We start from the raw sequence: 27,803 nt of genomic DNA on the forward strand, positions 1-27,803 counted from the left end.
TGTAGTGTGGCTAGATGGTCGCTGTACTGTTTGTTTAGTGTGGCTAGATGGTAGCTGTACTGTTTGTGTAGTGTGGCTAGATGGTATCTGTACTGTTTGTGTAATGTACTGTTTGTGTAGTTTGGCTAGATGGTAGCTGTACTGTTTGTGTAGTGTGGCTAGATGGTATCTATACTGTTTGTGTAATGTACTGTTTGTGTCGTTTGGCTAGATGGTAGCTGTACTGTTTGTGTAATGTACTGTTTGTGTAGTATGGCTTGATGGTAGCTGTACTGTTTGTGTAATGTACTGTTTGTGTAGTATGGCTAGATGGTAGCTGTACTATTTGTGTAGTGTGGCTAGATGGTAGTTGTACTGTTTGTTTAGTGTGGCTAGATGGTAGCTGTACTATTTGTGTAGTGTGGCTAGATGGTAGTTGTACTGTTTGTGTAGTGTGGCTAGATGGTAGCTGTACTGTTTGTGTAATGTACTGTTTGTGTAGTATGGCTAGATGGTAGCTGTACTGTTTGTGTAATGTACTGTTTGTGTAATGTACTGTTGGTGTAGTATGGCTAGATGGTAGCTGTACTGTTTGTGTAGTATGGCTAGATGGTAGTTGTACTGTTTGTGTAATGTACTGTTTGTGTAGTGTGGCTAGATGGTAGCTGTACTGTTTGTGTAGTATGGCTAGATGGTAGCTGTACTGTTTGTGTAGTATGGCTAGATGGTAGCTGTACTGTTTGTGTAGTATGGATAGATGGTAGTTGTACTGTTTGTGTAATGTACTGTTTGTGTAGTATGGCTAGATGGTAGCTGTACTGTTTGTGTAGTGTGGCTAGATGGAAGCTCTACTGTTTGTGTAGTGTGGCTAGATGGTAGCTGTACTGTTTGTGTAGTGTGGCTAGATGGAAGCTCTACTGTTTGTGTAGTGTGGCTAGATGGAAGCTCTACTGTTTGTGTAGTATGGCTAGATGGTAGCTGTACTGTTTGTGTAGTGTGTGGCTAGATGGTAGCTGTACTGTTTGTGTAGTGTGGCTAGATGGAAGCTCTACTGTTTGTGTAGTATGGCTAGATGGTAGCTGTACTGTTTGTGTAGTGTGGCTAGATGGAAGCTGTACTGTTTGTGTAGTATGGATGGTAGCTAGATGGGTAGCTGTACTGTTTGTGTAGTATGGCTAGATGGTAGCTGTACTGTTTGTGTAGTATGGCTAGATGGTAGCTGTACTGTTTGTGTAGTATGGCTAGATGGTAGCTGTACTGTTTGTGTAGTATGGCTAGATGGTAGCTGTACTGTTTGTGTAGTATGGCTAGATGGTAGCTGTACTGTTTCTGTAGTATGGCTAGATGGTAGCTGTACGGTTTGTGCAGTATGGCTAGATGGTAGCTGTACTGTTTGTGTAATGTACTGTTTGTGTAGTATGGCTAGATGGTAGCTGTACTGTTTGTGTAATGTACTGTTTGTGTAATGTACTGTTGGTGTAGTATGGCTAGATGGTAGCTGTACTGTTTGTGTAGTATGGCTAGATGGTAGCTGTACTGTTTGTGTAGTATGGCTAGATGGTAGCTATACTGTTTGTGTAGTATGGCTAGATGGTAGCTGTACTGTTTGTGTAGTATGGCTAGATGGTAGCTGTACTGTTTGTGTAGTATGGCTAGATGGTAGCTGTACTGTTTGTGTAGTATGGCTAGATGGTAGCTGTACTGTTTGTGTAGTATGGCTAGATGGTAGCTGTACTGTTTGTGTAGTATGGCTAGATGGTAGCTGTACTGTTTCTGTAGTATGGCTAGATGGTAGCTGTACGGTTTGTGCAGTATGGCTAGATGGTAGCTGTACTGTTTGTGTAGTGTGGCTAGATGGTAGCTGTACTGTTTGTGTAGTGTGGCTAGATGGTAGCTGTACTGTTTGTGTAGTATGGCTAGATGGTAGCTGTACTGTTTGTGTAGTATGGCTAGATGGTAGCTGTACTGTTTGTGTAGTATGGCTAGATGGTAGCTGTACTGTTTGTGTAGTATGGCTAGATGGTAGTTGTACTGTTTGTGTAATGTACTGTTTGTGTAGTGTGGCTAGATGGTAGCTGTACTGTTTGTGTAGTATGGCTAGATGGTAGCTGTACTGTTTGTGTAGTATGGCTAGATGGTAGCTGTACTGTTTGTGTAGTATGGATAGATGGTAGTTGTACTGTTTGTAATGTACTGTTTGTGTAGTATGGCTAGATGGTAGCTGTACTGTTTGTGTAGTGTGGCTAGATGGAAGCTCTACTGTTTGTGTAGTGTGGCTAGATGGTAGCTGTACTGTTTGTGTAGTGTGGCTAGATGGAAGCTCTACTGTTTGTGTAGTGTGGCTAGATGGAAGCTCTACTGTTTGTGTAGTATGGCTAGATGGTAGCTGTACTGTTTGTGTAGTGTGGCTAGATGGTAGCTGTACTGTTTGTGTAGTGTGGCTAGATGGAAGCTCTACTGTTTGTGTAGTATGGCTAGATGGTAGCTGTACTGTTTGTGTAGTGTGGCTAGATGGAAGCTGTACTGTTTGTGTAGTATGGCTAGATGGTAGCTGTACTGTTTGTGTAGTGTGGCTAGATGGAAGCTGTACTGTTTGTGTAGTATGGCTAGATGGTAGCTGTACTGTTTGTGTAGTATGGCTAGATGGTAGCTGTACTGTTTGTGTAGTATGGCTAGATGGTAGCTGTACTGTTTGTGTAGTATGGCTAGATGGTAGCTGTACTGTTTGTGTAGTATGGCTAGATGGTAGCTGTACTGTTTCTGTAGTATGGCTAGATGGTAGCTGTACGGTTTGTGCAGTATGGCTAGATGGTAGCTGTACTGTTTGTGTAGTGTGGCTAGATGGTAGCTGTACTGTTTGTGTAGTGTGGCTAGATGGTAGCTGTACTGTTTGTGTAGTATGGCTAGATGGTAGCTGTACTGTTTGTGTAGTATGGCTAGATGGTAGCTGTACTGTTTGTGTAGTATGGCTAGATGGTAGCTGTACTGTTTGTGTAGTATGGCTAGATGGTAGTTGTACTGTTTGTGTAATGTACTGTTTGTGTAGTGTGGCTAGATGGTAGCTGTACTGTTTGTGTAGTATGGCTAGATGGTAGCTGTACTGTTTGTGTAGTATGGCTAGATGGTAGCTGTACTGTTTGTGTAGTATGGATAGATGGTAGTTGTACTGTTTGTAATGTACTGTTTGTGTAGTATGGCTAGATGGTAGCTGTACTGTTTGTGTAGTGTGGCTAGATGGAAGCTCTACTGTTTGTGTAGTGTGGCTAGATGGTAGCTGTACTGTTTGTGTAGTGTGGCTAGATGGAAGCTCTACTGTTTGTGTAGTGTGGCTAGATGGAAGCTCTACTGTTTGTGTAGTATGGCTAGATGGTAGCTGTACTGTTTGTGTAGTGTGGCTAGATGGTAGCTGTACTGTTTGTGTAGTGTGGCTAGATGGAAGCTCTACTGTTTGTGTAGTATGGCTAGATGGTAGCTGTACTGTTTGTGTAGTGTGGCTAGATGGAAGCTGTACTGTTTGTGTAGTATGGCTAGATGGTAGCTGTACTGTTTGTGTAGTATGGCTAGATGGTAGCTGTACTGTTTGTGTAGTATGGCTAGATGGTAGCTATACTGTTTGTGTAGTATGTCTAGATGGTAGCTGTACTGTTTGTGTAGTATGGCTAGATGGTAGCTGTACTGTTTGTGTAGTATGGCTAGATGGTAGCTGTACTGTTTGTGTAGTGTGGCTAGATGGTAGCTGTACTGTTTGTGTAGTGTGGCTAGATGGTAGCTGTATTGTTTGTGTAGTATGGCTAGATGGTAGCTGTACTGTTTGTGTAGTATGGCTAGATGGTAGCTGTACTGTTTGTGTAGTATGCCTAGATGGTAGTTGTACTGTTTGTGTAATGTACTGTTTGTGTAGTATGGCTAGATGGTAGCTGTACTGTTTGTGTAGTATGGCTAGATGGTAGCTGTACTGTTTGTGTAGTATGGCTAGATGGTAGTTGTACTGTTTGTGTAATGTACTGTTTGTGTAGTATGGCTAGATGGTAGCTGTACTGTTTGTGTAGTATGGCTAGATGGTAGCTGTACTGTTTGTGTAGTATGTATGGCTAGATGGTAGCTGTACTGTTTGTGTAGTGTGGCTCGATGGTAGCTGTACTATGTGTGTAATGTACTGTTTGTGAAGTGTGGCTAGATGGTAGCTGTACTGTTTGTGAAATGTACTGTTTGTGTAGTGTGGCTCGATGGTAGCTGTACTGTTTATGTAATGTACTGTTTGTGTAGTGTGGCTAGATGGAAGCTGTACTGTTTGTGTAATGTACTGTTTGTGTTGTGTGGCTAGATGGAAGCTGTACTGTTTATGTAATGTACTGTTTGTGTGGTGTGGCTAGATGGAAGCTGTACTGTTTGTGTAATGTACTGTTTGTGTTGTGTGGCTAGATGGTAGCTGTACTGTTTGTGTAATGTACTGTTTGTGTAGTGTGGCTCGATGGTAGCTGTACTGTTTATGTAATGTACTGTTTGTGTAGTGTGGCTAGATGGAAGCTGTACTGTTTGTGTAATGTACTGTTTGTGTTGTGTGGCTCGATGGTAGCTGTACTGTTTGTTTAGTGTGGCTAGAAGGTAGCTGTGCTGTTTGTGTAATGTACTGTTTGTGTAGTATGGCTTGATGGAAGCTGTACTGTGTGTGTAATGTACTTTTTGTTTAGTGTGGCTAGATGGTAGCTGTACTGTTTGTGTAATGTACTGTTTGTGTAGTGTGGCTAGATGGTAGGTGTACTGTTTGTGTAGTGTGGCTAGATGGTCGCTGTACTGTTTGTTGAGTGTGGCTAGATGGTAGCTGTACTATTTGTGTAGTGTGGCTAGATGGTAGTTGTACTGTTTGTTTAGTGTGGCTAGATGGTAGCTGTACTGTTTGAGTAATGTACTGTTTGTGTAGTGTGGCTAGATGGTAGCTGTACTGTTTGTTTAGTGTGGCTAGATGGTAGCTGTACTGTTTGTGTACTGTACTGTTTGTGTAGTGTGGCTAGATGGTAGCTGTACTGTTTGTGTAGTGTGGCTAGATGGTCGCTGTACTGTTTGTTTAGTGTGGCTAGATGGTAGCTGTACTATTTGTGTAGTGTGGCTAGATGGTAGGTGTACTGTTTGTTTAGTGTGGCTAGATGGTAGCTGTACTGTTTGAGTAATGTACTGTTTGTGTAGTGTGGCTAGATGGTAGCTGTACTGTTTGTTTAGTGTGGCTAGATGGTAGCTGTACTATTTGTGTAGTGTGGCGAGATGGTAGTTGTACTGTTTGTTGAGTGTGGCTAGATGGTAGCTGTACTATTTGTGTAATGTACTGTTTGTGAAGTGTGGCTAGATGGTAGCTGTACTGTTTGTGTAATGTACTGTTTGTGTAGTGTGGCTCGATGGTAGCTGTACTATTTGTGTAATGTACTGTTTGTGAAGTGTTGCTAGATGGTAGCTGTACTGTTTGTGTAATGTACTGTTTGTGTAGTGTGGCTCGATGGTAGCTGTACTGTTTATGTAATGTACTGTTTGTGTAGTGTGGCTAGATGGAAGCTGTACTGTTTGTGTAATGTACTGTTTGTGTTGTGTGGCTAGATGGAAGCTGTACTGTTTGTGTAATGTACTGTTTGTGTAGTGTGGCTAGATGGAAGCTGTACTGTTTGTGTAATGTACTGTTTGTGTTGTGTGGCTCGATGGTAGCTGTACTGTTTGTTTAGTGTTGCTAGAAGGTAGCTGTGCTGTTTGTGTAATGTACTGTTTGTGTAGTATGGCTTGATGGAAGCTGTACTGTTTGTGTAATGTAATGTTTGTGTAGTGTGGCTAGATGGTATCTGTACTGTTTGTGTAATGTACTGTTTGTGTAGTGTGGCTAGATGGTAGGTGTACTGTTTGTGTAGTGTGGCTAGATGGTCGCTGTACTGTTTGTTTAGTGTGGCTAGATGGTAGCTGTACTATTTGTGTAGTGTGGCTAGATGGTAGTTGTACTGTTTGTTTAGTGTGGCTAGATGGTAGCTGTACTGTTTGAGTAATGTACTGTTTGTGTAGTGTGGCTAGATGGTAGCTGTACTGTTTGTTTAGTGTGGCTAGATGGTAGCTGTACTGTTTGTGTACTGTACTGTTTGTGTAGTGTGGCTAGATGGTAGCTGTACTGTTTGTGTAGTGTGGCTAGATGGTAGCTGTACTGTTTGTTTAGTGTGGCTAGGTGGTAGCTGTACTGTTTGTGTACTGTACTGTTTGTGTAGTGTGGCTAGATGGTAGCTGTACTGTTTGTGTAGTATGGCTAGATGGTAGCTGTACAGTTTGTGTACTGTGGCAAGATGGTAGCTGTACTGTTTGTGTAGTGTACTGTTTGTGTAATGTACTGTTTGTGTAGTGTGGCAAGATGGTAGCTGTACTGTTTGTGTAGTGTGGCTAGATGGTAGCTGTACTGTTTGTGTAGTATGGCTAGATGGTAGCTGTACAGTTTGTTTAGTGTGGCTAGATGGTAGCTGTACTGTTTGTGTAATGTACTGTTTGTGTAGTATGGCTAGATGGTAGCTGTACTGTTTGTTTAGTGTGGCTAGATGGTAGCTGTACTGTTTGTGTAATGTACTGTTTGTGCAGTGTGGCTAGATGGTAGCTGTACTGTTTGTGTAGTGTGGCTAGATGGTCGCTGTACTGTTTGTTTAGTGAGGCTAGATGGTAGCTGTACTGTTTGTGTAGTGTGGCTAGATGGTATCTGTACTGTTTGTGTAATGTACTGTTTGTGTAGTATGGCTAGATGGTAGCTGTACTGTTTGTTTAGTGTGGCTAGATGGTAGCTGTACTGTTTGTGAAGTGTGGCTAGATGGTAGCTGTACTGTTTGTGTAGTGTGGCTAGATGGTCGCTGTACTGTTTGTTTAGTGTGGCTAGATGGTAGCTGTACTGTTTGTGTAGTGTGGCTAGATGGTATCTGTACTGTTTGTGTAATGTACTGTTTGTGTAGTTTGGCTAGATGGTAGCTGTACTGTTTGTGTAGTGTGGCTAGATGGTAGCTATACTGTTTGTGTAATGTACTGTTTGTGTCGTTTGGCTAGATGGTAGCTGTACTGTTTGTGTAATGTACTGTTTGTGTAGTATGGCTTGATGGTAGCTGTACTGTTTGTGTAATGTACTGTTTGTGTAGTATGGCTAGATGGTAGCTGTACTATTTGTGTAGTGTGGCTAGATGGTAGTTGTACTGTTTGTTTAGTGTGGCTAGATGGTAGCTGTACTATTTGTGTAGTGTGGCTAGATGGTAGTTGTACTGTTTGTGTAGTGTGGCTAGATGGTAGCTGTACTGTTTGTGTAATGTACTGTTTGTGTAGTATGGCTAGATGGTAGCTGTACTGTTTGTGTAATGTACTGTTTGTGTAATGTACTGTTTGTGTAGTATGGCTAGATGGTAGCTGTACTGTTTGTGTAGTATGGCTAGATGGTAGCTGTACTGTTTGTGTAGTATGGCTAGATGGTAGCTATACTGTTTGTGTAGTATGGCTAGATGGTAGCTGTACTGTTTGTGTAGTATGGCTAGATGGTAGCTGTACTGTTTGTGTAGTATGGCTAGATGGTAGCTGTACTGTTTGTGTAGTATGGCTAGATGGTAGCTGTACTGTTTGTGTAGTATGGCTAGATGGTAGCTGTACTGTTTGTGTAGTATGGCTAGATGGTAGCTGTACTGTTTCTGTAGTATGGCTAGATGGTAGCTGTACGGTTTTTGTGCAGTATGGCTAGATGGTAGCTGTACTGTTTGTGTAGTGTGGCTAGATGGTAGCTGTACTGTTTGTGTAGTGTGGCTAGATGGTAGCTGTACTGTTTGTGTAGTATGGCTAGATGGTAGCTGTACTGTTTGTGTAGTATGGCTAGATGGTAGCTGTACTGTTTGTGTAGTATGGCTAGATGGTAGCTGTACTGTTTGTGTAGTATGGCTAGATGGTAGTTGTACTGTTTGTGTAATGTACTGTTTGTGTAGTGTGGCTAGATGGTAGCTGTACTGTTTGTGTAGTATGGCTAGATGGTAGCTGTACTGTTTGTGTAGTATGGCTAGATGGTAGCTGTACTGTTTGTGTAGTATGGATAGATGGTAGTTGTACTGTTTGTGTAATGTACTGTTTGTGTAGTATGGCTAGATGGTAGCTGTACTGTTTGTGTAGTGTGGCTAGATGGAAGCTCTACTGTTTGTGTAGTGTGGCTAGATGGTAGCTGTACTGTTTGTGTAGTGTGGCTAGATGGAAGCTCTACTGTTTGTGTAGTGTGGCTAGATGGAAGCTCTACTGTTTGTGTAGTATGGCTAGATGGTAGCTGTACTGTTTGTGTAGTGTGGCTAGATGGTAGCTGTACTGTTTGTGTAGTGTGGCTAGATGGAAGCTGTACTGTTTGTGTAGTATGGCTAGATGGTAGCTGTACTGTTTGTGTAGTATGGCTAGATGGTAGCTGTACTGTTTGTGTAGTATGGCTAGATGGTAGCTATACTGTTTGTGTAGTATGGCTAGATGGTAGCTGTACTGTTTGTGTAGTATGGCTAGATGGTAGCTGTACTGTTTGTGTAGTATGGCTAGATGGTAGCTGTACTGTTTGTGTAGTGTGGCTAGATGGTAGCTGTACTGTTTGTGTAGTGTGGCTAGATGGTAGCTGTATTGTTTGTGTAGTATGGCTAGATGGTAGCTGTACTGTTTGTGTAGTATGGCTAGATGGTAGCTGTACTGTTTGTGTAGTATGCCTAGATGGTAGTTGTACTGTTTGTGTAATGTACTGTTTGTGTAGTATGGCTAGATGGTAGCTGTACTGTTTGTGTAGTATGGCTAGATGGTAGCTGTACTGTTTGTGTAGTATGGCTAGATGGTAGTTGTACTGTTTGTGTAATGTACTGTTTGTGTAGTATGGCTAGATGGTAGCTGTACTGTTTGTGTAGTATGGCTAGATGGTAGCTGTACTGTTTGTGTAGTATGTATGGCTAGATGGTAGCTGTACTGTTTGTGTAGTATGGCTAGATGGTAGCTGTACTGTTTGTGTAGTATGGCTAGATGGTAGCTATACTGTTTGTGTAGTATGGCTAGATGGTAGCTGTACTGTTTGTGTAGTATGGCTAGATGGTAGCTGTACTGTTTGTGTAGTATGGCTAGATGGTAGCTGTACTGTTTGTGTAGTATGCCTAGATGGTAGTTGTACTGTTTGTGTAATATGGCTAGATGGTAGTTGTACTGTTTGTGTAATGTACTATTTGTGTAGTGTGGCTAGATGGTAGCTATACTGTTTGTGTAGTATGGCTCGATGGTAGCTGTACTGTTTGTGTAATGTACTATTTGTGTAGTGTGGCTAGATGGAAGCTGTACTGTTTGTGTAGTATGGCTCGATGGTAGCTGTACTGTTTGTGTAATGTACTGTTTGTGTAGTGTGGCTAGATGGAAGCTGTACTGTTTGTGTAGTATGGCTCGATGGTAGCTGTACTGTTTGTGTAATGTACTATTTGTGTAGTGTGGCTAGATGGAAGCTGTACTGTTTGTGTAGTATGGCTCGATGGTAGCTGTACTGTTTGTGTAATGTACTATTTGTGTAGTGTGGCTAGATGGTAGCTATACTGTTTGTGTAGTATGGCTAGATGGTAGCTGTACTGTTTGTGTAATGTACTGTGTGTGTAGTATGGCTAGATGGTAGCTGTACTGTTTGTGTAATGTACTGTTTGTGTAATGTACTGTGTGTGTAGTATGGCTAGATGGTAGCTGTACTGTTTGTGTAATGTACTGTTTGTGTAGTGTGGCTAGATGGAAGCTGTACTGTTTGTGTAGTATGGCTCGATGGTAGCTGTACTGTTTGTGTAATGTACTGTTTGTGTAGTGTGGCTAGATGGAAGCTGTACTGTTTGTGTAGTATGGCTCGATGGTAGCTGTACTGTTTGTGTAATGTACTATTTGTGTAGTGTGGCTAGATGGAAGCTGTACTGTTTGTGTAGTATGGCTCGATGGTAGCTGTACTGTTTGTGTAATGTACTATTTGTGTAGTGTGGCTAGATGGTAGCTATACTGTTTGTGTAGTATGGCTAGATGGTAGCTGTACTGTTTGTGTAATGTACTGTGTGTGTAGTATGGCTAGATGGTAGCTGTACTGTTTGTGTAATGTACTGTTTGTGTAATGTACTGTGTGTGTAGTATGGCTAGATGGTAGCTGTACTGTTTGTGTAATGTACTGTTTGTGTAATGTACTGTGTGTGTAGTATGGCTAGATGGTAGCTGTACTGTTTGTGTAGTATGGCTAGATGGTAGCTGTACTGTTTGTGTAATGTACTGTGTGTGTAGTGTGGCTAGATGGTAGCTGTACTGTGTGTGTAGTGTGGCTAGATGGTAGCTGTACTGTTTGTGTAATGTACTGTTTGTGTAATGTACTGTGTGTGTAGTGTGGCTAGATGGTAGCTGTACTGTGTGTGTAGTGTGGCTAGATGGTAGCTGTACTGTGTGTGTAGTGTGGCTAGATGGTAGCTGTACTGTTTGTGTAGTGTGGCTCGAAGTGTCTTGTAAGCCTATGTGGGGCTTACCGTTAGGTGTATGACACTTAAATAAACGACATCAATCATATAATGTAACCGTTATGTGGGCAGTGACTTTAAGTTCCCGGAATTCATAATAATGGCCAGAACAGAGCAAATTCAATGGCATCAAACACCCGGAAACCATGTGTTTGATTTGATGTATTTGATACCATTCCACCTCCTGTGGTCTGTACTACTCTGTGGGTAGGGATTTATCTATCTCCATTGTGGATTCCTACATTTACTGTGAATCCTTTCACAAAGTGTTAGATGGTTCAGACTACTGTGCTGAGGATGTGATGTGAGTGGGCACTGCGTCGGTGACTAGGTGGTAGAGTAAGCGCCTATGCCCGTCTGTGGTGCCAATGTGGGTTGGCACCCCAGTGCCAGCCAGGTGGGTGGTGCCAGGAGCCAGTACAGTCGGTGCCATGGCCAGTCAGTTGCAGAGTTCCACCCAGATGTGTGTCTTGTCAACGGACAGAGAAAAGTAAAGGAGAAATGCTTAGGAGAGATGCAGAGTGCCCAGTCACCACACAGCTCTCTGGTGGATACTACTGCTGATAGATGGGATCTCTCATGCAGTCACCACACAGCTCTCTGGTGGATACTACTGCTGATAGATGGGATCTCTCACGCAGTCACCACACAGCTCTCTGGTGGATACTACTGCTGATAGATGGGATATCTCATGCAGTCACCACACAGCTCTCTGGTGAATACTACTGCTGATAGATGGGATCTCTCATGCAGTCACCACACAGCTCTCTGGTGGATACTACTGCTGATAGATGGGATCTCTCATGCAGTCACCACACAGCTCTCTGGTGGATACTACTGCTGATAGATGGGATCTCTCACGCAGTCACCACACAGCTCTCTGGTGGATACTACTGCTGATAGATGGGATCTCTCATGCAGTCACCACACAGCTCTCTGGTGGATACTACTGCTGATAGATGGGATCTCTCATGCAGTCACCACATAGCTCTCTGGTGGATACTACTGCTGATAGAGAGGATCTCTCACGCAGTCACCACACAGCTCTCTGGTGGATACTACTGCTGATAGATGGGATCTCTCACACAGTCACCACACAGCTCTCTGGTGAATACTACTGCTGATTGATAGATTCTCTCATGCAGTCACCACACAGCTCTCTGGTGGATACTACTGCTGATAGATGGGATCTCTCATGCAGTCACCACACAGCTCTCTGGTGGATACTACTGCTGATAGATGGGATCTCTCACGCAGTCACCACACAGCTCTCTGGTGGATACTACTGCTGATAGATGGGATCTTTCACGCAGTCACCACACAGCTCTCTGGTGGATACTACTGTTGATAGATGGGATCTCTCACGCAGTCACCACACAGCTCTCTGGTGGATACTACTGCTGATAGATGGGATCTCTCATGCAGTCACCACACAGCTCTCTGGTGGATACTACTGCTGATAGATGGGATCTCTCACGCAGTCACCACACAGCTCTCTGGTGGATACTACTGCTGATAGATGGGATCTCTCACGCAGTCACCACACAGCTCTCTGGTGGATACTACTGCTGATAGATGGGATCTCTCACGCAGTCACCACACAGCTCTCTGGTGGATACTACTGCTGATTGATAGATTCTCTCATGCAGTCACCACACAGCTCTCTGGTGGATACTACTGCTGATAGAGAGGATCTCTCATGCAGTCACCACACAGCTCTCTGGTGGATACTACTGCTGATAGAGAGGATCTCTCACGCAGTCACCACACAGCTCTCTGGTGGATACTACTGCTGATAGATGGGATCTCTCATGCAGTCACCACACAGCTCTCTGGTGGATACTACTGCTGATAGATGGGATCTCTCATGCAGTCACCACACAGCTCTCTGGTGGATACTACTGCTGATAGAGAGGATCTCTCACGCAGTCACCACACAGCTCTCTGGTGGATACTACTGCTGATAGAGAGGATCTCTCACGCAGTCACCACACAGCTCTCTGGTGGATACTACTGCTGATAGATGGGATCTCTCACACAGTCACCACACAGCTCTCTGTTGGATACTACTGCTGATAGATGGGATCTCTCATGCAGTCACCACACAGCTCTCTGGTGGATACTACTGCTGATAGATGGGATCTCTCATGCAGTCACCACACAGCTCTCTGGTGGATACTACTGCTGATAGATGGGATCTCTCACGCAGTCACCACACAGCTCTCTGGTGGATACTACTGCTGATAGATGGGATCTCTCACGCAGTCACCACACAGCTCTCTGGTGGATACTACTGCTGATAGATGGGATCTCTCACGCAGTCACCACACAGCTCTCTGGTGGATACTACTGCTGATAGATGGGATCTCTCACGCAGTCACCACACAGCTCTCTGGTGGATACTACTGCTGATTGATAGATTCTCTCATGCAGTCACCACACAGCTCTCTGGTGGATACTACTGCTGATAGAGAGGATCTCTCATGCAGTCACCACACAGCTCTCTGGTGGATACTACTGCTGATAGATGGGATCTCTCATGCAGTCACCACACAGCTCTCTGGTGGATACTACTGCTGATAGATGGGATCTCTCATGCAGTCACCACACAGCTCTCTGGTGGATACTACTGCTGATAGAGAGGATCTCTCACGCAGTCACCACACAGCTCTCTGGTGGATACTACTGCTGATAGAGAGGATCTCTCACGCAGTCACCACACAGCTCTCTGGTGGATACTACTGCTGATAGATGGGATCTCTCACACAGTCACCACACAGCTCTCTGTTGGATACTACTGCTGATAGATGGGATCTCTCATGCAGTCACCACACAGCTCTCTGGTGGATACTACTGCTGATAGATGGGATCTCTCATGCAGTCACCACACAGCTCTCTGGTGGATACTACTGCTGATAGATGGGATCTCTCATGCAGTCACCACACAGCTCTCTGGTGGATACTACTGCTGATAGATGGGATCTCTCATGCAGTCACCACACAGCTCTCTGGTGGATACTACTGCTGATAGATGGGATCTCTCATGCAGTCACCACACAGCTCTCTGGTGGATACTACTGCTGATAGATGGGATCTCTCATGCAGTCACCACACAGCTCTCTGGTGGATACTACTGCTGATAGATGGGATCTTTCACGCAGTCACCACACAGCTCTCTGGTGGATACTACTGCTGATAGATGGGATCTCTCACACAGTCACCACACAGCTCTCTGGTGGATACTACTGCTGATAGATGGGATCTCTCATGCAGTCACCACACAGCTCTCTGGTGGATACTACTGCTGATAGATGGGATCTCTCACGCAGTCACCACACAGCTCTCTGGTGGATACTACTGCTGATAGATGGGATCTCTCACGCAGTCACCACACAGCTCTCTGGTGGATACTACTGCTGATAGATGGGATCTCTCACGCAGTCACCACACAGCTCTCTGGTGGATACTACTGCTGATAGATGGGATCTCTCACGCAGTCACCACACAGCTCTCTGGTGGATACTACTGCTGATAGATGGGATCTCTCACGCAGTCACCACGCAGCTCTCTGGTGGATACTACTGCTGATAGATGGGATCTCTCATGCAGTCACCACGCAGCTCTCTGGTGGATACTACTGTTGAAAGATGGGATCTCTCATGCAGTCACCACACAGCTCTCTGGTGGATACTACTGCTGATAGATGGGATCTCTCATGCAGTCACCACACAGCTCTCTGGTGGATACTACTGCTGATAGATGGGATCTCTCATGCAGTCACCACATAGCTCTCTGGTGGATACTACTGCTGATAGAGAGGATCTCTCACGCAGTCACCACACAGCTCTCTGGTGGATACTACTGCTGATAGATGGGATCTCTCACACAGTCACCACACAGCTCTCTGGTGGATACTACTGCTGATAGATGGGATCTCTCATGCAGTCACCACACAGCTCTCTGGTGGATAATACTGTTGAAAGATGGGATCTCATGCAGTCACCACACAGCTCTCTGGTGGATACTACTGCTGATAGATGGGATCTCTCACGCAGTCACCACACAGCTCTCTGGTGGATACTACTGCTGATAGAGAGGATCTCTCATGCAGTCACCACACAGCTCTCTGGTGGATACTACTGCTGATAGATGGGATCTCTCATGCAGTCACCATGCAGCTCTCTGGTGGATACTACTGCTGATAGAGAGGATCTCTCATGCAGTCACCACACAGCTCTCTGGTATATACTACTGCTGATAGAGAGGATCTCTCATGCAGTCACCACACAGCTCTCTTGTGGATACTACTGCTGATAGATGGGATCTCTCATGCAGTCACCACACAGCTCTCTGGTATATACTACTGCTGATAGAGAGGATCTCTCATGCAGTCACCACGCAGCTCTCTGGTGCACACTACTGCTGATAGACTGGGCCTCTCATGCAGTCTCACACAACAGACTATAAGATTCCAATAGTGTTTAAAGCTTAGATCATGTTAAATACATTACTTCTCTAAGCCCATGGTTGCTATGTAAGGTACTGTATCAGTGTACTGTAGTCCTCTGTAGCTCAGTTGCTAGAGCATGGCGTTTGCAACGCTAAGATAGTGGGTTCAATTCCCGGGACTACCCATAAGGAAAAGCATAGGCAAAATGGTTTATTATTGTGTCAGTGTCATACTCCTCTCGGCCACCAGGTGTCTCATGAGCTCAACATTAGGCCTGAGCTCGATAATCTCTGAATCACTTCTTTGTGGTGCTCGTAAAATAATCAGCAGCATCTAATAATGCAACACACTCTGTTAATCACCCTAACCTGGAGATTAAATGTGCAGGGATGAATACATATGAAATGTTAGACTGGTGTTTGAGGAAGGAAAATCAGGGGTTAGGTTACATGATTAAATCAGGGTTAGGTACATGATTAAATCAGGGTTAGGTGCATGATTAAATCAGGGTTAGGTACATTATTAAATCAGGATTAGGTGCATGATTAAATCAGGGTTAGGTTACATGATTAAATCAGGATTAGGTTACATGATTAAATCAGGATTAGGTGCATGATTAAACCAGGGTTAGCTGCATGATTAAACCAGGGTTAGCTGCATGATTAAATCAGGATTAGGTGCATGATTAAATCAGGGTTAGGTGCATGATTACATCAGGGTTAGGTTGCATGATTAAACCAGGGTTAGGTACATGATTAAATCAGGGTTAGGTACATGATTAAATCAGGGTTAGGTGCATGATTAAATCAGGGTTAGGTGCATGATTAAATCAGGGTTAGGTGTATGATTAAATCAGGGTTAGGTGCATGATTAAATCAGGGTTAGGTTACATGATTAAATCAGGGTTAGGTGCATGATTAAATCAGGGTTAGGTGCATGATTAAATCAGGGTTAGGTTACATGATTAAATCAGGGTTAGGTTACATGATTAAATCAGGGTTAGGTGTATGATTAAATCAGGGTTAGGTGCATGATTAAATCAGGGTTAGGTTACATGATTAAATCAGGGTTAGGTTACATGATTAAATCAGGGTTAGGTTACATGATTAAATCAGGGTTAGGTGCATGATTAAATCAGGGTTAGGTGCATGATTAAATCAGGGTTAGGTTACATGATTAAATCAGGGTTAGGTTACATGATTAAATCAGGGTTAGGTTACATGATTAAATCAGGGTTAGGTTACATGATTAAATCAGGGTTAGGTGCATGATTAAATCAGGGTTAGGTTACATGATTAAATCAGGGTTAGGTTACATGATTAAATCAGGGTTAGGTGTATGATTAAATCAGGGTTAGGTGTATGATTAAATCAGGGTTAGGTTTGCATGATTAAATCAAGGTTCCTGTTATAGCTCACATTGTTACTGATGAGACATGTAGAACAGAACAGAGGAGGGAAAGAGAGTGGAGGAGGGAGGTAAAAATAGTTATCTTACCCTTCTGCCCTTTAGCCCCGGGACCCCTGGTATACCCCTCTGCCCCTGAGGACCCTGGGAGGGAGAGCGAGAGGGAGGGAGGGAGGGAGGGAGGGAGGGAGGGAGGGAGAGAGAGAGAGAGAGAGAGAGAGAGAGAGAGAGAGAGAGGAGAGAGGAGAGAGAGGAGAGAGAGAGAGAGGGAGGAGGGAGGGAGGGAGGGAGGGAGGGAGGGAGGGAGGGAGGGAGGGAGGATTGTTATTGATGTGTTTGAGAGAGTTCATGACCGTTCAATTCAGTTGCAGTGTCACAGTTCACACATGCTAAATGTGGAGCAGGAGAGATGCAACACAATCAATTACACAGTAAGTCACACTGTTTCTGTTTGAAATAGAGCAGACAATCGTCTACATTCCACCTGTTGATCATATGTTTTCTGTGATCACCCAGCTGTAGTGTAGATGTACAGTAGAAGCTACAATGGATGCTATTAAGTGAGAGCATTTACACTGACTAAATGAGGCTAAATGAGCATTGTCTATCTACTGTATATAAAATGTCTCAACCCTATCCGGTCACCTACAGACAGTCAAAATGAATCAGAGTAAAGAAGCTGTTATACAGTATTGCATAATAATCAGTCAGTCTATTGAAGTACTGTGCTTATGGAAGGCCAGACTTTAATGTGAGAAACAGGCAAAATGATATCAAGTTTCCCAGTTAAATGGTAAGTATTTATTATAGTACAAGATCATTTACAACAAATCTTCAGACTCTGTCACGAATATTACCGAAGGTGGCTCCCCTTCTTGTTCGGGTGGCGCTCGTCGTCACCGGTCTACTAACTGCCACCGATCCTTTGTTGCGTGTTCGTTTGGTTTTGTCTAATTGGTTTCACCTGTTCATTGTTTGGTTTTTAGGGTGGGGTTATTTAAGTTTGTTTAGCCCGCTTCTGTTTGTGCGGGCTTGTTCTTCTGTATTTGTGAGAGGTGTTAGTGTTTTCTCGCTGTCCTGGTATTTTACCTAAGGGTACTATTTGTTTTAATAGTTACGCCTGTGTTGGGTAAATACTATTTTGTTCTTTTGATTTTGGACATTAAAGCGTGTTTTGCATCCTTTGCTCTCTGCGCCTGACTCCACACCCATTCACTCATTGAGCGGTACAGACTCCACACCCATTCACTTATTGAGCGTTACAGACTCCACACCCATTCACTCATTGAGCGTTACAGACTCCACACCCATTCACTCATTGAGCGGTACAGACTCCACACCCATTCACTCATTGAGCGGTACAGACTCCACACCCCTTCACTCATTGAGCGTTACAGACTCCACACCCATTCACTCATTGAGCGGTACAGACTCCACACCCATTCACTCATTGAGCGGTACAGACTCCACACCCATTCACTCATTGAGCGTTACAGACTCCACACCCATTCACTCATTGAGCGGTACAGACTCCACACCCATTCACTCATTGAGCGGTACAGACTCCACACCCATTCACTCATTGAGCGGTACAGACTCCACACCCATTCACTCATTGAGCGGTACAGACTCCACACCCATTCACTCATTGAGCGTTACAGACTCCACACCCATTCACTCATTGAGCGTTACAGACTCCACACCCATTCACTCATTGAGCGGTACAGACTCCACACCCATTCACTCATTGAGCATTACAGACTCCACACCCATTCACTCATTGAGCGGTACAGACTCCACACCCATTCACTCATTGAGCGTTACAGACTCCACACCCATTCACTCATTGAGCATTACAGACTCCACACCCATTCACTCATTGAGCGTTACAGACTCCACACCCATTCACTCATTGAGCGTTACAGACTCCACACCCATTCACTCATTGAGCGGTACAGACTCCACACCCATTCACTCATTGAGCATTACAGACTCCACACCCATTCACTCATTGAGCGGTACAGACTCCACACCCATTCACTCATTGAGCGTTACAGACTCCACACCCATTCACTCATTGAGCATTACAGACTCCACACCCATTCACTCATTGAGCGTTACAGACTCCACACCCATTCACTCATTGAGCGGTACAGACTCCACACCCATTCACTCATTGAGCGTTACAGACTCAACACCCATTCACTCATTGAGCGGTACAGACTCCACACCCATTCACTCATTGAGCGGTACAGACTCCACACCCATTCACTCATTGAGCGTTACAGACTCCACACCCATTCACTCATTGAGCGTTACAGACTCCACACCCATTCACTCATTGAGCGTTACAGACTCCACACCCATTCACTCATTGAGCGTTACAGACTCCACACCCATTCACTCATTGAGCGTTACAGACTCCACACCCATTCACTCATTGAGCGTTACAGACTCCACACCCCTTCACTCATTGAGCGTTACAGACTCCACACCCATTCACTCATTGAGCGGTACAGACTCCACACCCCTTCACTCATTGAGCGTTACAGACTCCACACCCATTCACTCATTGAGCGGTACAGACTCCACACCCCTTCACTCATTGAGCGTTACAGACTCCACACCCATTCACTCATTGACAGACTCCACACCCATTCACTCATTGAGCGTACAGACTCCACACCCATTCACTCATTGAGCGGTACAGACTCCACACCCATTCACTCATTGAGCGGTACAGACTCCACACCCATTCACTCATTGAGCGGTACAGACTCCACACCCATTCACTTATTGAGCGTTACAGACTCCACACCCATTCACTCATTGAGCGGTACAGACTCCACACCCATTCACTCATTGAGCGGTACAGACTCCACACCCATTCACTCATTGAGCGTTACAGACTCCACACCCATTCACTCATTGAGCATTACAGACTCCACACCCATTCACTCATTGAGCGTTACAGACTCCACACCCATTCACTCATTGAGCGTTACAGACTCCACACCCATTCACTCATTGAGCGGTACAGACTCCACACCCATTCACTCATTGAGCGTTACAGACTCCACACCCCTTCACTCATTGAGCGGTACAGACTCCACACCCATTCACTCATTGAGCGGTACAGACTCCACACCCATTCACTCATTGAGCGTTACAGACTCCACACCCATTCACTCATTGAGCGGTACAGACTCCACACCCATTCACTCATTGAGCGTTACAGACTCAACACCCATTCACTCATTGAGCGGTACAGACTCCACACCCATTCACTCATTGAGCGGTACAGACTCCACACCCATTCACTCATTGAGCGTTACAGACTCCACACCCATTCACTCATTGAGCGTTACAGACTCCACACCCATTCACTCATTGAGCGTTACAGACTCCACACCCATTCACTCATTGAGCGGTACAGACTCCACACCCATTCACTCATTGAGCGTTACAGACTCCACACCCCTTCACTCATTGAGCGTTACAGACTCCACACCCATTCACTCATTGAGCGTTACAGACTCCACACCCATTCACTCATTGAGCGGTACAGACTCCACACCCATTCACTCATTGAGCATTACAGACTCCACACCCATTCACTCATTGAGCGGTACAGACTCCACACCCATTCACTCATTGAGCGTTACAGACTCCACACCCATTCACTCATTGAGCATTACAGACTCCACACCCATTCACTCATTGAGCGTTACAGACTCCACACCCATTCACTCATTGAGCGTTACAGACTCCACACCCATTCACTCATTGAGCGGTACAGACTCCACACCCATTCACTCATTGAGCATTACAGACTCCACACCCATTCACTCATTGAGCGGTACAGACTCCACACCCATTCACTCATTGAGCGTTACAGACTCCACACCCATTCACTCATTGAGCATTACAGACTCCACACCCATTCACTCATTGAGCGTTACAGACTCCACACCCATTCACTCATTGAGCGGTACAGACTCCACACCCCTTCACTCATTGAGCGTTGCAGACTCCACACCCATTCACTTATTGAGCGGTACAGACTCCACACCCCTTCACTCATTGAGCGGTACAGACTCCACACCCATTCACTCATTGAGCGGTACAGACTCCACACCCCTTCACTCATTGAGCGTTACAGACTCCACACCCATTCACTCATTGAGCGTTACAGTAAGTATTTATATTAATCCCCCAATTAAAGTGTTTACGATAACTAGACAAGACATAAAATAAGGGAGTCAATGTATTTCATCTGTTCAATCCGTTAAGTTCATAATGTTTATGTGTCACAAGCCCTACTGATGACGAGGAACGTTATCTCCTCTCCAACCACAAGTGCACTCAATGAGAGAGAGGGAGAGCGCTTTCCTCTGGCCCAAGGAGAGAGAGAGAGACACGGATGCAGCTTGAGCCCCAACCTCTTCAACGCACAGTACCAGTCAAAAGTTTGGACACACCTACTCATTCAAGGGATTTTCTTTATTTTTACTATTTTCTACATTGTAGAATAATAGTGAAGACATCAAAACTATGAAATAACACATATGGAATCATGAAGTAACCAAAAAACGGTTAAACAAATCCAAATATATACAGACATACAGAATATGTACAGACTCAGTGAGCATAGCCTTGCCATTGAGAGAGGCTGCCGTAGGCAGACCTGGCTCTCAAGAGAAGACAGGCTATGTGCTCACTGCCCACAAAATGAGGTGAACACTGAGCTGCACTTCCTAACCTCCTGTCCAATGTATGACCATATTAGAGACACATATTTCCCTCAGATTACACAGACCAGACAAATCCAATTTTGATAAACTCCCATATCTACTGGGTGAAATACCACAATGTGCCACCACAGCAGCAAGATTTGTGACCTGTTGCCACATGAAAAGGGCAACCAGTGAAGAACACACACCGTTGTAAATACAACCTATATTTATGTTCATTTAGAGAGAGGAGAGAGAGTGAGCGATAGAGGGAGAGAGAGAGAGGGACAGAGATTTCACTTCATATGTTCACTTTATATATTATCTACCTCACTTGCTTTGGCAATGTTAACACATGTTTCCCATGCCAATAAAGCCCTTGAATTGAATTGAATTGAGAGAGGGAGATAGAGAGAAAATGCTATCCTAACATTATATGAGTGGGATAGAACGTCAGACATATTTCACAACATTGCTGAAGACTTACAAAGGGGCCTTGCAGACCTACATCGCCGGGTCCGCCTGGAAGGCCTGGATACCCCTTGGACCAAAACAGAAACCAGAAGAAAGGACAAACAATTAGTGAGGAAAGTAAAGTACATTTTGCAAAGTAAAGTAAGCTGTTAATTGTAGGAGACTTGGGCAATTTCCTCGTCTGGGCATGTAACCATTAATGTGACTGTTGATTGATTGATTGGTTGATTGAGAAGAGTCTCTCCTTCAGCGTACTGAGCTCAAACTAATGCCAGAGAACAAGAGAGAGGAACACAGCCAACGTTTCTGGTTAGTACAGGGAGCAGTGTGTGTATGCAACTCTCCCTCTGTACAGCCAATCTATGCTAACGGTTAACTAAAATAAAATCATTCAACTGAAACTCCATCCCTGTTATGCAATCATTCCAAAATAAAACTATATTTTACAAGGACCCTGACATCAACACTGAATTATTCCTGAAGCCCTTGACTTTGTGGTTTTGCTTGTCTGCAGTGTGGCTGTTACAGGACAGGAAGGTTTGGCCAGGGCCACCATCACTCATCCCACTGACTGGTTGCAGCCTGCCAGCCAACCATCCAGTCAGCCAATCAGCCAGCCAACCTGTCAGCCAGACAGCCAGCAAGTCAACCAGTTAGACAGCCAGCCAGCGAGGCAGCCAGCCAGCCAGCCAGAACAAGCTCAGGGCTGGTGACCAAAGAAGCTCAGGGCTGGTGACCAAAGACACAAACCTGGAGCTGTCTGTCCACAGGCCCTAAGCCAGCAAGGAACATCAACCAGTCTCTCTCTGTCTCCAGACACTCCACAGAACACTGCAGTGCTCACAAAGCTGCTACACTAGAATGCTCACAGACACAGGCAGGGCTTAACCACAGGGAGAGAGAGAGCGAGGGGGAGAGACACAGGTCAAGGCTATAAAAGAGCATTCACAGACAGAGAGAGAGAGGTACACAGGTCAATGCTACAGAAGAACATTCACAGACAGACACAGAGAGAGAGGGACACAGGTCAAGACTACAGAAGAACATTCATAGACAGACACAGAGAGAGAGGGACACAGGTCAAGACTACAGAATAACATTCACAGACAGACACAGAGAGAGAGGTACACAGGTCAAGGCTACAGAAGAACATTCACAGACAGACACAGAGAGAGAGGGACACAGGTCAATACTACAGAATAACATTCACAGACAGACACAGAGAGAGAGGGACACAGGTCAAGACTACAGAAGAACATTCACAGACAGACACACAGAGAGAGGGACACAGGTCAAGACTACAGAAGAACATTCACAGACAGACACAGAGAGAGAGAGGGACACAGGCCAAGACTATAGAAGAACATTCACAGACAGACACAGAGAGAGAGGGACACAGGCCAAGACTACAGAAGAACATCCACAGACAGACAGGGGAAGAGAACATAGGAGGATAGTGTACAGAACTCTAAGATAGGTATCCCAAACGCTAAAGAGGAAATAGCATTTACATTAAGATATGGGACAGAGCCATATAGTAGTTACATCATTTTTAGATACTGCCTTGAGGTTCAGAGTTACAGTTGATCAAACACAGAAAATACAGAAACTAAGATAACAAAAAGTGCTGTTGAATGCCTCCAAATCCCTGGGAGGCAGGGACTGAGCTGCCAACATGCCACCAGTGTAATGCTTCCAGACACTCTCTCTAAGTGGTGCATATAGACATTGTGTACTTAGTTCTGTACTTACCCTGGACCCCATCTCCCCAGGAGGACCCAACGGACCTGCAGGACCACGGTCACCCTGGGAAACACAAGCACAGGAGAAGGATCGCTAACCGCTGTACCACCACCGACCTGCACCTCCATACATCCAAACATCAAACCTATTGGCTCCACAGGACAGGAGGTAATATGAGAGCCCCCAGAACACAGTACAGGCCAGAGTGAGAGCTGTAAATATCACAGAGTGGCCATTTAAAGTGGATACTAATGTCTGTCTATAGTAAAATCCCCCCACTCACACTATGTAACAGGACTGGCCAGCTTGTTACAGTAAAACTCTGAAAGTTGTGGATGGATGAGCCTGACTGGGTCTCTCCTCTAGTATCTAACAGTCTAACAGTCTAACTGGGTCTCTCCTCTCGTATCTAACAGCCTGACTGGGTCTCTCCTCTAGTATCTAACAGTCTGACAGGGTCTCTCCTCCAGTATATAACAGTCTGACTGGGTCTCTCCTCTAGTATCAAACAGTCTGACTGGGTCTCTCCTCTAGTATCAAACAGTCTGACTGGGTCTTTCCTCTAGTATCTAACAGCCTGACTGGGTCTCTCCTCTAGTATTTAACAGTCTGACTGGGTCTCTCCTTCAGTATCTAACAGCCTGACTAGATATTAGAGGAGAGACCCAGTCAGACTGTTAGTCTCTCCTCTAGTATCTAACAGTCTGACTGGGTCTCGCCTCCAGTATCTAACAGCCTGACTGGGTCTCTCCTCTAGTATCTAACAGTCTGACTGGGGCTCTCCTCTAGTATCTAACAGTTTGACTGGGGCTCTCCTCTAGTATCTAACAGCCTGACTGGGTCTCTCCTCTAGTATCTAACAGTCTGACTGGGTCTCTCCTCTAGTATCTAACAGTCTGACTGGGTCTCTCCTCTAGTATCTAACAGTCTGACTGGGGCTCTCCTCTAGTATCTAACAGTCTGACTGGGTCTCTCCTCTAGTATCTAACAGCCTGACTGGGTCTCTCCTCTAGTATCTAAGAGTCTGACTGGGTCTCTCCTCTAGTATCTAACAGTTTGACTGGTGCTCCCCTCTAGTATCTAACAGTCTGACTGGGTCTCTCCTCTAGTATCTAACAGTCTGACTAGGTCTCTCCTCTAGTCTCTAACAGTCTGACTGGGTCTCTCCTCTCGTATCTAACAGTCTGACTGGGTCTCTCCTCTCGTATCTAACAGTCTGACTAGGTCTCTCCTCTAGTATCTAACAGTCTGACTAGGTCTCTCCTCTAGTATCTAACAGTCTGACTGGGTCTCTCCTCCAGTATCTAACAGCCTGACTGGGTCTCTCCTCTAGTATCTAAGAGTCTGACTGGGTCTCTCCTCTAGTATCTAACAGTTTGACTGGGGCTCCCCCCTAGTATCTAACAGTCTGACTGGGTCTCTCCTATAGTATCTAACAGTCTGACTGGGTCTCTCCTCTAGTATCTAACAGTCTGACTGGGTCTGTCAGCTAGTATCTAACAGTCTGACTGGGTCTCTCCTCTAGTATCTAACAGTCTGACTGCGTCTCTCCTCTAGTATCTAACAGCCTGACTGGGTCTCTCCTCTAGTATCTAACAGCCTGACTAGGTCTCTCCTCTAGTATCTAACAGTCTGACTGGGTCTCTCCTCTAGTATCTAACAGTCTGACTGGGTCTCTCCTCTCGTATCTAACAGTCTGACTGGGTCTCTCCTCTAGTATCTAACAGTCTGACTGGGTCTCTCCTCTAGTATCTAACAGCCTGACTGGGTCTCTCCTCTAGTATCTAACAGTCTGACTGGGTCTCTCCTCTAGTATCTAACAGCTGGCTGGGTCTCTCCTCTGATATTTAACAGTCTGACTGGGTCTCTCCTCTAGTATCTAACAGCCTGACTGGGTCTCTCCTCTAGTATCTAACAGCCTGACTAGGTCTCTCCTCTAGTATCTAACAGTCTGACTGGGTCTCTCCTCTAGTATCTAACAGTCTGACTGGGTCTCTCCTCTAGTATCTAACAGTCTGACTGGGTCTCTCCTCTAGTATCTAACAGTCTGACTGGGTCTCTCCTCTAGTATCTAACAGTCTGACTGCGTCTCTCCTCTAGTATCTAACAGTCTGACTGGGTCTCTCCTCTAGTATCTAACAGCTGGCTGGGTCTCTCCTCTGATATTTAACAGTCTGACTGGGTCTCTCCTCTAGTATCTACCAGCCTGACTGGATCTCTCCTCTAGTATCTAACAGCCTGACTAGGTCTCTCCTCTAGTATCTAACAGTCTGACTGGGTCTCTCCTCTAGTATCTAACAGCCTGACTGGGTCTCTCCTCTAGTATCTAACAGCCTGACTAGGTCTCTCCTCTAGTATCTAACAGTCTGACTGGGTCTCTCCTCTAGTATCTAACAGTCTGACTGGGTCTCTCCTCTAGTATCTAACAGTCTGACTGGGTCTCTCCTCTAGTATCTAACAGTCTGACTGGGTCTCTCCTCTAGTATCTAACAGTCTGACTGCGTCTCTCCTCTAGTATCTAACAGTCTGACTGGGTCTCTCCTCTAGTATCTAACAGCTGGCTGGGTCTCTCCTCTGATATTTAACAGTATGACTGGGTCTCTCCTCTAGTATCTACCAGCCTGACTGGGTCTCTCCTCTAGTATCTAACAGCCTGACTAGGTCTCTCCTCTAGTATCTAACAGTCTGACTGGGTCTCTCCTCTAGTATCTAACAGTCTGACTGGGTCTCTCCTCTAGTATCTAACAGTCTGACTGGGTCTCTCCTCTAGTATCTAACAGTCTGACTGGGTCTCTCCTCTAGTATCTAACAGTCTGACTGGGTCTCTCCTCTAGTATCTAAAAGTCTGACTGGGTCTGTCAGCTAGTATCTAACAGTCTGACTGGGTCTCTCCTCTAGTATCTAACAGTCTGACTGGGTCTCTCCTCTAGTATCTAACAGTCTGACTGGGTCTCTCCTCTAGTATCTAACAGCCTGACTGGGTCTCTCCTCTAGTATCTAACAGTCTGACTGGGTCTCTCCTCTAGTATCTAACAGCTGGCTGGGTATCTCCTCTGATATTTAACAGTCTGACTGGGTCTCTCCTCTAGTATCTAACAGCCTGACTGGGTCTCTCCTCTAGTATCTAACAGCCTGACTAGGTCTCTCCTCTAGTATCTAACAGTCTGACTGGGTCTCTCCTCTAGTATCTAACAGTCTGACTGGGTCTCTCCTCTAGTATCTAACAGTCTGACTGGGTCTCTCCTCTAGTATCTAACAGTCTGACTGGGTCTCTCCTCTAGTATCTAACAGTCTGACTGGGTCTCTCCTCTAGTATCTAACAGTCTGACTGGGTCTCTCCTCTAGTATCTAACAGTCTGACTGGGTCTCTCCTCTAGTATCTAACAGTCTGACTGCGTCTCTCCTCTAGTATCTAACAGTCTGACTGCGTCTCTCCTCTAGTATCTAACAGTCTGACTGGGTCTCTCCTCTAGTATCTAACAGCTGGCTGGGTCTCTCCTCTGATATTTAACAGTATGACTGGGTCTCTCCTCTAGTATCTACCAGCCTGACTGGGTCTCTCCTCTAGTATCTAAAAGCCTGACTAGGTCTCTCCTCTAGTATCTAACAGTCTGACTGGGTCTCTCCTCTAGTATCTAACAGTCTGACTGGGTCTCTCCTCTCGTATCTAACAGTCTGACTGGGTCTCTCCTCTCGTATCTAACAGTCTGACTAGGTCTCTCCTCTAGTATCTAACAGTCTGACTAGGTCTCTCCTCTAGTATCTAACAGTCTGACTGGGTCTCTCCTCCAGTATCTAACAGCCTGACTGGGTCTCTCCTCTAGTATCTAAGAGTCTGACTGGGTCTCTCCTCTAGTATCTAACAGTTTGACTGGGGCTCCCCCCTAGTATCTAACAGTCTGACTGGGTCTCTCCTATAGTATCTAACAGTCTGACTGGGTCTCTCCTCTAGTATCTAACAGTCTGACTGGGTCTGTCCTCTAGTATCTAACAGTCTGACTGGGTCTCTCCTCTAGTATCTAACAGTCTGACTGGGTCTCTCCTCTAGTATCTAACAGCCTGACTGGGTCTCTCCTCTAGTATCTAACAGCCTGACTAGGTCTCTCCTCTAGTATCTAACAGTCTGACTGGGTCTCTCCTCTAGTATCTAACAGTCTGACTGGGTCTCTCCTCTAGTATCTAACAGTCTGACTGGGTCTCTCCTCTAGTATCTAACAGTCTGACTGGGTCTCTCCTCTAGTATCTAACAGCCTGACTGGGTCTCTCCTCTAGTATCTAACAGTCTGACTGGGTCTCTCCTCTAGTATCTAACAGCTGGCTGGGTCTCTCCTCTGATATTTAACAGTCTGACTGGGTCTCTCCTCTAGTATCTACCAGCCTGACTGGGTCTCTCCTCTAGTATCTAACAGCCTGACTAGGTCTCTCCTCTAGTATCTAACAGTCTGACTGGGTCTCTCCTCTAGTATCTAACAGTCTGACTGGGGCTCTCCTCTAGTATCTAACAGTCTG

At 45.1% G+C, this 27,803-nt stretch overlaps 1 protein-coding gene across 1 annotated transcript in view; it reads right to left on the reverse strand.

Moving 5' to 3' along the window:
* The window catches only part of LOC118375277 (collagen alpha-1(XXIV) chain), a 237,162-nt gene that overhangs the window by 88,115 nt on the left and 121,244 nt on the right, over positions 1 to 27,803 (reverse strand). The window contains exons 26-28 of the mRNA XM_052462099.1: positions 23,304 to 23,357; positions 21,565 to 21,618; positions 16,435 to 16,488 (exon numbers count right to left, since the gene is read on the reverse strand). Coding sequence (XP_052318059.1) covers positions 16,435 to 16,488; positions 21,565 to 21,618; positions 23,304 to 23,357 — 162 coding nt within the window. The remainder of the gene's footprint in view (positions 1 to 16,434; positions 16,489 to 21,564; positions 21,619 to 23,303; positions 23,358 to 27,803) is intronic.

Source organism: Oncorhynchus keta, chromosome 1 (assembly GCF_023373465.1).
Source record: "Oncorhynchus keta strain PuntledgeMale-10-30-2019 chromosome 1, Oket_V2, whole genome shotgun sequence".
Lineage (NCBI taxonomy): Eukaryota > Metazoa > Chordata > Actinopteri > Salmoniformes > Salmonidae > Oncorhynchus > Oncorhynchus keta.